Source organism: Tasmannia lanceolata, unplaced genomic scaffold (genome assembly GCF_043159265.1).
Source record: "Tasmannia lanceolata isolate RefF3 unplaced genomic scaffold, GAP_Taslan_0.1 ptg000008l, whole genome shotgun sequence".
Classification (NCBI taxonomy): domain Eukaryota; kingdom Viridiplantae; phylum Streptophyta; class Magnoliopsida; order Canellales; family Winteraceae; genus Tasmannia; species Tasmannia lanceolata.
Window position 1 is genome coordinate 20,708,507 of NW_027518685.1, and position 10,580 is coordinate 20,719,086.

Below are 10,580 nucleotides of genomic sequence, written 5' to 3' on the forward strand. Positions count from 1 at the left end.
ACCCCAACGATTTAGGGGTGCATTTAGTACTGCAATTTGAGTTGGGCCGGATTGAGCTTTTGCTAAAGTAATGAATTAGAATCAAGCCAACCTATTTTATGGTAAAAGCTCAACCTCAATTCTTAAAATTGACGTGAATTGCACCCCTACAACTCTCTCTTTTGGATTTGCTTTTATAAGAATTTGAAATCCACAATTTTTTGGATTTTTGTTTACATGTCCGTTTAAATCCCACTTTTATAGAATTTAACAAATTTTGAAGCCCGAAGATCCTCATTTTTTAAATATCTTACCGAAAGATTTGAGATGAAGGAGCTTGGGGAGCTCAACCACTTCATTGGTTTGGAGGTAATCAGCATAGGGATGGTGGATCTTGAGCTTACTTTTGGAATGACACTTTTTCTTAACTATGTTCTCCATGTTCCAAATCTTCGAAAGTGTCTTATTTTTATATTAGTCATCATGTATGTCATACTGTATTTGAAGCCGATAAAATGATCATTACCAAAAATGGATCATTTGTTGGAAAGGAATATACGAAGGATAAGATGTATCTGTTAAGCACTATGAATAAAGTTGGTGATTGTTCTATTTATTTGTGTGGCTTGAGTAATGTTTGGCATTGTAGGCTTGGCCATCTAAATTATAACTCCTTAAATGAAATGGTTAAGTTAGTGTTAGTTCCTAAAATTAACAATGGCATGCCAATATATAAGTGTGAATGTTATGTACAAGCAAAACTTGGTAAGAAATCTATAAAAAGGAATAAAAAAGAATACTGAGTTCTTAGAATTAATTCACAAAGATATTTGTGATAACAAAACCATAGAGACATGACGAGGTAAAAAATATTTCTATATGTTTATAGATGATTATAATAGATACACATATGTTTATTCAATAAGAAATAAGGATGAAGACTTATAAAAGTTTAAGATATATAAAGCAGAAGTAGAAAACTAAGTAGGAAGAAAATATAAATTAATAAGAAGTGATAGAGGAGGAGAATACTTATCAAATAAATTTAAAACCTTTTGTAAAACTCATGGGATTGTACATCAAGTTACTGTCCCATATAACCCTCATAAAAATAGAGTGGAGTGACTTTGTTAACTTACCAACTTCTCCAAAAACTTAAGCTCTTGGAGAAAGGTGTTATTTATCTTTTATACTTTAACACTCCCCCCACGTGTGGCCCACTTGGCAAACGCGTGGCACATGTGGTCCCACTTTGGGCCGACCATTGCATGTGGAGTTTTGCTATCCGAGAGGTTTGAACTCGAGACCTTCAGCTCTGATTAACTTTCCAACTTTTCCAAAAGCTTAAGTTGTTGGAGAAAGGTGTTATTTATCTTTTATACTTTAACACTTAACATAAAAATAAAACATCACTTGAGATGGTTAGCACCATGTTAGTAAGTTTTCACCTTCTAATTTAAGAGGTGTAAAGATTTTAAACAAACTCCATATGAGTAATGAAAAATAAAAAACCAAATTTAAATTATTATTATTATTATTATATTTTAGATTTTAAGGGGAAGAAACAGTTATTGGAAAGTCATTGGAACAAAACAAAAGTTTGTCTAGTATCAGAATTCACAAGAATGGTTCAACAAATCAAACAAAATTTTTGTGGAGTCTAACATAGTATCTCAAAGTTTACCAACTCAACAGAGAGCGGAGCATAACATCAAGTGCCCAATGAATGGTGCTCCGAACCTGTTCTGGCACCGATTCAAGCTCCCAATGGTTTACTGTTTCTGCTTTATCTTCTTTCCCATCTAAGGAAACCTTAATACTTTGTCACGAACAATCCTGTAGGATGTTAGAAATTTTACAGCGGAAAGAACCTTGTCTTCTCTTGAGTAACACCCGCATTCCCTGCTCTCATTAAACATTAACAAAAGTGTCAAAGATTTCTTTTCTAACCAATTAATCAATTTTATCTCGGAGTGGATAAAAAGGTATCATGAAAAGTCTGTCATGTGTTATGGACATCATCGGCAATTGTTTGACATGAAATGCTTTCACGTCCTTGCCGGAGTATTGCTATTGAAATATCAAAATAATTAAGCCTCTTTAAAAAAAACCATAAAGTCACCAGCCACCAACTTTTTATCGTTGATGAAACCCCTCCACCAGTATATGACTGTATGGAGGTTAGATTCTGCATTTAGAAATGGTACAATTTTCCCTTGAGATCATGAATGTCAACTATTTATGATTGGGCAAACGACCACAGAAAAATGTATTCCATGCATATCAACTACCAGTTCAACATCATGTCCGTCGACGTTCAGGTCCATAGGCTCTAGACATATCACTGCTAAAATATCATCTTCCTTTGATTAGAACTTCATTGACATTACACGGCAAGGAAAAAAAATCTTGCGGCAGCGGAAATCAGAGTAATCTATGGCATTCAAACATTGCTACCCCTAAACTTCAAGAAATTAGTACACCATGGAGTCCACTCTAGGCATGACAATGTCTAAGTCCACACAACATGAGTTCCAAATCTTCCTTTCAATCTCTGTCATTGCTAATTCTTTGAAATGTAGAGAAGACGAAATCCTAAAACATAAATTATTACAGTCATGCACGATCATTTTTTAGAAATTAGAATCTTGTTGTGTTTGATAACGGAAATCAGAGTAATCTATGGCATTCAAACATTGCTACCCCTGAACTTCGAGAAATTAGTACACCATGGAGTCCACTCTGGGCATGACAATGTCTAAGTCCACACAACATGCGTTCCAAATCTTCCTTTCAATCTCTGTCATTGCTAGTTCTTTGAAATGTAGAGAAGATGAAATCCTAAAACATAAATTATTACAGTCATGGACGATCGTTTTTTAGAAATTAGAATCTTGTTGAGTTTGATAACGTCAGTTTCTTTCGTGATACTGTAACAGATCAATGGTCTCTATTCCATATACATATCCTAGTATGGGACCCAAACATTTTCCAGTGAGCATTTTGCATTTTACTAATATTGAAAAGTCTACAAGAGAGGGTGTGTGAATTTCTCAATATTTTAGTTTGGCCAAAAAAGGTCCTCAATAGATGAAGCAAACTGTCTGAAGCATTGATGTTGAGGACATAATCGTCATTCCAACTTTGCAATTTATATTCGCGTCTGGGCCTTCTCTTCATCATTTTGGAAAGAAAATTAGTATGGGCCTTTCCTTCATCATTTTGGAAAGAAAATTAGTGTACTATGGCAATTAATTTAATGTCTTCTTAATGATCTCATTATCTGATAATCCTAGCTCTCAATCCAAGGGTTGTGAAAAATCAACTAATGAACACATCTGGCATACCAAAAAAACAAACACTCTTTAATCAAGAGGTTAGGATTATCCGACCACCATACAATATGCAAGATAATGCATTGAATTATTAAGCTTAGGTATGAGATTATTCAAAAGTATCATAGTAGATAAGTCCTCAATACAAGTAAACTTACCGATGGGAATGCAGGTTTAGATTACTGGGTTTTGTTGGTTTTCTCCAATGTCCCATGTCTTTGTATATAATTCTTAGAAATGAAACACCTTTAATGAAAAATAAAAAAGAAAGATTAGAAAGTTAGTTCTCATCTAAATAGAAGCCTTTTTCAAAGATATTTACCTTTTTCCAAAGATACTGAAGATGGCATCTCTTCCTTAGATAATCATAGAAGATAAAACAAATTAGAGTTTCTCAACTTTAAGATAAAACTGAAAGTTTTCAATAGCCTACTTATATCTTCTCATCTCTATCTTGTCTCTATCATGTAGATGAATAGAACAAAGAAAAACTATTCTTGTGTTTGATTGATCACACTAATAGAGTTGATTCCATCAACTCTCTTAGTGTGGGGAATCAACTCTATTAGTGAGAGAGAGAGAGAGAGAGAGAGAGAGAGAGAGAGAGAGAGAGAGAGAGAGAGAGAGAGAGAGAGAGGACATTCATCAGTAGCAACGAAATTCTTCTCTTACTCTTTTCTCGGCAATTTTATATGATGTGTGGCTATACAGCCCGTATTTTTTTTAAAAAAAAGGACAGTATGGCCCATACCAAGGACGACCCAAGCCGTCAATTTGGATCTCCAGAAAGTAGATAGGGATGTCCCCAAAATCATTTCCATAGGATGATCCTAATCCTCTGATCTATGAAGTTTCCATAATCTGCAGTCACTCAATAGATCGGAGGGTTAGGATCATTCTATGGAAATGATTTCTTCAGCACCCCCTATTTACGTTACAAGATCTAAATGGCCGGTTTGGATCATCCTATTGTGTGGGTTGTACAGTACGTTTTTAAAAAATACGGGTTTACACGGCAACACATATAAAATCTCCTTGTATTGTGTTTATTGTTTTGAAGATGTGAAAGGGGCTTTGGGTTTTATTTCCCAAAATTTTGAAGGGGACACACCCTCCAAATTAAGAAAAGTTGATAAAACAGAGGACTACTCATAGAGATTTAGTTCTATCAATAAACACTAAGAAATTTTGGGCATTTTTCGGATGCTTTCTGCCCCCAACCCTTCTGCATTCTTTTGTCTCAATCTAGCCCCATGATCCAAAAGTTCTAATTTTGTGTTTTTCTACTATAAGTTGGGATTTGCTAGGGACTATTGCAGAAGTCGTTCAGCGGAATGGCTGTTGCACTAGAGTGCAGCCACCCCTGATGAATTAAATGAAAAAGACAATATCTAAGCCTATGTGGCTGCACTCTCATGCAACAGCCGTTCTGCGAAATGCCTTTTGCGATGATCCCTAGCAAATCTCTTTAAGTTTAGTCATTGTTTTTGGCAGGAATTCATTCATCATATTCTATTTATGTAATCAAATTTATAAAATGAAGGTTTGATTAAGGATGCAAGAAAACCTTTTGTACTTGGAAAAAAACTAACTCCAATAAGTTGTAGCTTGTGCAAATACAAAACAGAGCCTGTATCTCTGGCTCTTTGCAAGTTTCCTACTGAACAAAATACCCTCAGCCAGAAGGGCACATTTGAAAAGGGATTATTAGCAGAACAAAACAGACCTTTCTCTACCAAAAAAAAAAAGCAAACAGAAAAACCTTCATGCACAGTCTAAAAACCCCTGCAGAGAAACAAAACAAACCCAAAAATCAAACACAAAGACCAATAAAAAGAAAACCCTTCATCTACATCCTCTATCCAGCATTTCTTTATACTGCAGAACCGATTCCTGCCTCTGAATTCTCATCTCTTCATAAAATCTCGCAATAAACTTATCAGCCCTTTTATCTACCGAGTCCCCTTCATTGCTGCTCGAATCCAACGGTTCAGGTTCTCTTTGGATAGCATCACCAATCCTCGGCGAATCTGAATAGTAAACTTCCACTCCTTCGGATTTCAAGCTACCGGAGCAATTGCAGAGAAGAAACATCGAGTAGAGGCCTATAGAGCTTCTCTTCTTTCTGTAATGTTGGAACAGTGGAGTGCTTGATGGTGAGAATTGGTATTCTTCAATGAAAGCGTAGTTATAGTGCTTTAGCTTCTTTAATTTTCGAGCCTTCTTGAAGAAGAGGAGATTTCTTTTCAAGGGTTTTGCTACTTTCTCCATGGGGATGGAGAGGGTGAAGAGTTTCCAAGCTCTTTTGAAGATGGTAGGTTTTTTCCTGCCCATTTTTGGTGATTTGAAGTGGGATTTTCCTCTAGGCATTGATGATGATGATGATGAGAAAGATAGTTGGTTTTATGAGGGCTTTTGGGTGACTGAAATGTAGGGTTTAGGGTGGGGTTTTAAGGAGGGGAAAAGGCATATGGAATGGTGGAGAGCTGTAAAGTTAGTTAAAAGGCAACGAAGTCGGTGGAGTTTGGACTAATTTGAGGAAAGAGCAGGTAACCGTTGTTAGGAAATGACAAAAACATACAGCCTCTTATAACAAAACTACTTAATTGCCATTGGCTTTTCTTTTTCCGACATTTTGTTATTGCAAGAAAAGCATTTTTGAGGAAATATTTTCTTAGGATTTTTTTTTATTTCCTCTATTTATAAGGAAATAATAAATTTTAGGGATATCATTATAAATTAAAGGTGTCTATAGATAAATCTTGAACTGCATTTATATGTAAATGGAATAATGAAAAAAGATGAAATTTCGGAAAAGTTTTTCTTTTCCAAACTTTTCCAAAAAAATCTTGCAATCTAAACTCAACTCCCTCAACTCAACTAAGCCTTTGTCCCAAACTTGTTGGGGTCAGCTAATGAATCCAAAAATGCAATCAAAACAAGGCCTAAAATCTAAAAATGACCAAAATAGAGAAAATGGATTCTCTCCGGAGAGGATTTTCAATAAGATGCAAACTACGATGTGGTAATTTGCAGGATGCCATTGGATAAAGCTGTAGGACCCACCAATCTTAATCAGGACCACACCTGCAACGTGGGTCCCATTACCTTGACCAAGTGTTTTTCATTTACCAAAGGGGTATGAATTGAGTAGAATAAATGAGAAAAAAAGCGTTCATTTTTGGGGTGTGGGATTTGCTAGGGACCATCTCAGAAGGCATTTGGTGGACCGGCTGTTGCATTAGAGACTAGCCACATAGGCTCACTCTCTGTGTCTTTTTCATTTATTTCATCCTATGACTGCTCTCTCATGCAACAGCGCAAAATGCCTTCTACAACGGTCCCTAGCAAATCCCAATAAATAAAAAATACAAAAAAGTAGGGGAGGTGGCACCGTGGCACACCGTTTGGTAATTTATTGTCAAAGTAGGGGCAAAATTATAGGAGTATGTTAAACGTTGTCCTCAAGAATGCTGAGGTTTGACTACTCGACTGGTATTGCTTGGGGCTCAAGAGACCTTCGATGTGGTGTAACGAAGATTAAGTCCCTTCGTTATTGATTAATATCAGGGACCTTAGCTTTATATTTTTCTAATGGCCAAACTATCAATTCGCCAAAAAAAACTTTGGCAAAACTATCATTTCAATTTTCAAAGGGGCCAGATTTTGAGGGTAAATATATTTAAGAGAAATGATAAATTGAAGGGCGCCTTTGCCAAAGACCAGTTGCAAGGGCTCATTAGATCCATGTCGCCCAACCATATTTACTATTCTTTTAATTTTATAATTTTCAGTTTAGCATTGCTTAAAAATTAAGACTACTGATATTAACACTAACATCTTTTGACAATTACACTAGCTCAACTTGTTTGCTGCGTGTCTGCTATTATTTAAGCAACTGTCAAAGGTTAAATATTTCCCATAAAGCTCTCCGAAGCCAATAAAACAAGAAAAGATAAGCTCAGAGTATGCAATTTAAACATGGCAGTGCCAATATCAGCCAAAATTCAATACTCTTTGCTTAAAAAAGAAAAACTATTTAAACCCCTACGATTTAGTGGTGCATTTAGTGCGATTTGAGTTGGGCCAGATTGAGTTTTTGCAAGTAAGGACTTAGCATTAACGTGAAGCCAACCTGATTTTATGGTAAAAGCTCAACCTCAATTCTTAAAATTGATCTGAATTGCACCCTTACAACTCTCTATTTTGGATTTGCTTTTATAAGAATTTGAAATACACAATTTTTTGGATTTTTGTTTCCATGTCCATTTAAATCCCCTTTTGTAGAATTTAACAAATTTTGAAGCCCGAAGATCCTCATTTTCTAAATATCTTATCCAAAGATTTGAGATGAAGGAGCTCGGGGAGCTCAACCACTTCCTTGGGTTGGAGGTAATCAGCATATGGATGGTGGATTTTGCGCTTACTTCTGGAAAGACACTTTCTCTTAACATTGTTCTCCATGTTCCAAATCTTCAAAAGTTTCTTATTTTTGTATTCTTAGTTATGTCGTACTGTATTTGAAGCCGATAAAATGATCATTACAAAAAATGGGTCATTTGTTGGAAAGGGATATACGGAGGATAAGATGTATCTGTTAAGCACTATGAATAAAGTTGGTGATTATTCTCTTTTTTTTGTGAGACTTGAGTAATGTTTGGCATTGTAGGCTTGGCCATCTAAATTATAACTCCTTAAATGAAATGGTTAAGTTAAGTTAATTCCTAAAATTAACAACGGCATGCCAATGTATAAGTGTGAATGTTATGTACAACCAAAACTTAGTAAGAAATCTGCAAAAAGAGTAAAAAATAATACTGAGTTATTAGAATTAATCCACAAAGATATTTGTGATAACAAAACCATAGAGATTAGACAAGGGAAAAAAATATTTACATACGTTTATAGATGATTATAATATACACATGTGTTTATTTAATAAGAAATAAGGATGAAGACTTTGAAAAGTTTAAGATACACAAAGCAGAAGTAGAAAACCAAGTAGAAAGAAAAATTAAAATAATAAAAACTGATAGAGGAGGAGAATACTTATCAAATGAATTTAAAACCTTTTGTAAAACTCATGGGATAGTACATCAAGTTACTCTGTCCCATATAACCCTCATCAAAATGGAGTGACGGAGCATAAAAACAAAACATTACTTGGGATGGTTAGCACCATGTTAATAAGTTCTCAGTTACCTTCTAATTTATGAGGTGAAGCAATGCATACTGCTTGTCACATAGGTGATAGAGTTATACATAAAGATTTTAAACAAAATTCAAATGAATTATGAAAAAATAAAAAACAAAATTTAAATTATTATTATTATTTTTTATATTTTTAGATTTTAAGGGGAAGAAATAGTTGTTAGAAAGTCAGAACAAAACAAATGTTTGTGTAGTAGCAGAATTCACAAGAATGGTTCAACAAATCAAACACAATTTTTGTGGAGCCTAACATAGTATCTCAAAGTTTACCAGCTCAACAGAGAACGGAGCATAACAATGAATGGTGCTCCGAACCTGTCTGGCACCAATTCAAGCTCCCAATGGTTTATTCTTTCTCCTCTATCTTCTTTCCCATCTAAGGAAAACTTAATATTTCGCCACGGACAATCCGGTAGAATGTTAGAAATTTTACAGCAGATAGAACTTTGTTTTCTCTCGAGTAACTGCGTTCCCTGCTCCCAGAAGTATCAAAGATTTCTTTTCCAACCAATTAATCAATTTTATCTCTGAAAAAATGGTATCATGAAAATTCTGTCAGATTCTGCGTTATGGATAGCATCAGTAAGTGACTGACGGGAAACGCTTTCACGTGATTGCTGGAGTATTGCTATTGCAATATCAAAATCATTACGCCTCTTTAAAAAAAACTATACCGTCACTTGATGAAATTGCTCCACCCATATATGAATGTATGGAGGTTTGGAACTGGTACAATTTTCCCTTGAGATCATGAATGTGAATTATTTCTGATTGGGCGAACGGCTACTGAAAAATGTTTCCATGCATATGAACTACTGGTTCAGCATCATATGTGTCGTCGAAGTTCATGTCCACAGGCTATAGGCTTATCACTGCAAAAATATCATCGTCCCTGGAGTAGAATTTTATTGACATCACATGGCAAGGAAAACAATCTTGCGGCAGGGGAAATCAGAGTAATATGTGGCATTTAAACAGTGCTCCCCATGAAATTCAGAAAAGTAGTAGATCATGGAGTCCAATCTAGGCAAGACAATGTCCAAGTCCACACAACATGCATTCCAAATCTTCCTTTCAATCTAATTCTTTGAATGTAGAGAAAACGAAATCCTAAAACAGAAATTACAGTCATGCACGATTGTTTTTTAGAAATTAGAATCTTGTTGAGTTTGATAACGTCAGTTTGTTCCATAATACTGTAACAGATCGATGGTCTCTATTACATATACATATCATGGTATGGGACCCAAACATTTTCCAGGGTGCATTTTACTAATATTGAAAAGACTACAAGAGAGGAGGTGTCATTATCAAAGAAAGAGTGTGTGGATTTCTCAATATTTTAGTTCGTTAGCTGAAATTACCAAAAAAGGTCCTCAATAGATAACGCAAACTGCTTGAAGCATTGATGTTGAGGGCATAATGGTCGTTCTAACTTTGCAATTTATATTGGCATATGGGCCTTTTCTTCGTCATTTTGTAGAGAAAATTAGTGTACTATGGTAATTTAATGTCTTCTTAATGATCCCTAACCCTCAATCCAAGGGTTGTGAAAAATCAACTAATGAACGCATCTGGTACAAAAAAAAAAAAAAAAACACCACGTAATCAAGCGGTCAGGATTATCTGATCATCATACAATATGCAAGATAATGCATTGAATTATTAAGATTAGGTATGAGATTATTTAAAAGTATCGTTGTAGATAAATCCGCAATATAAATAAACTTACCGATGTGAATGTAGGTTTAGATTATTGGGGTTTGTTGGTTTTCCCCAATATCTCATGTCTTTTGTCTACAATTCTTAGAAATGAAACACCTATAATGATAAATAAAAGTTAAAGATTAGAAACTTATGTTAGAAAAATATTTCTCACCTAAGTAGAAACCTTTTTCAAAGATATTTACCTTTTTCTAAAGATACCTTAGATAATCATATAAGAGAAAACAAAATAGAGTTTCTCAACTGTAAGATAAAACTGAAAGTTTTCAATAGCCCCCTTATTTCTTCTCAACTCTATCTTGGCTCTATCATGTAGATGAATAGAACAAA

At 34.9% G+C, this 10,580-nt stretch overlaps 1 protein-coding gene across 1 annotated transcript; it reads right to left on the bottom strand.

Moving 5' to 3' along the window:
* Positions 1-4,975: 4,975 nt before the first annotated feature.
* LOC143883408 (cotton fiber protein) lies at positions 4,976-5,763 on the bottom strand. The gene has a single exon (XM_077386760.1). The coding sequence runs from the start codon at positions 5,682-5,684 to the stop codon at positions 5,160-5,162; it is 525 nt and encodes a 174-aa protein (XP_077242875.1). The 5' UTR covers positions 5,685-5,763; the 3' UTR covers positions 4,976-5,159.
* Positions 5,764-10,580: the final 4,817 nt, after the last annotated feature.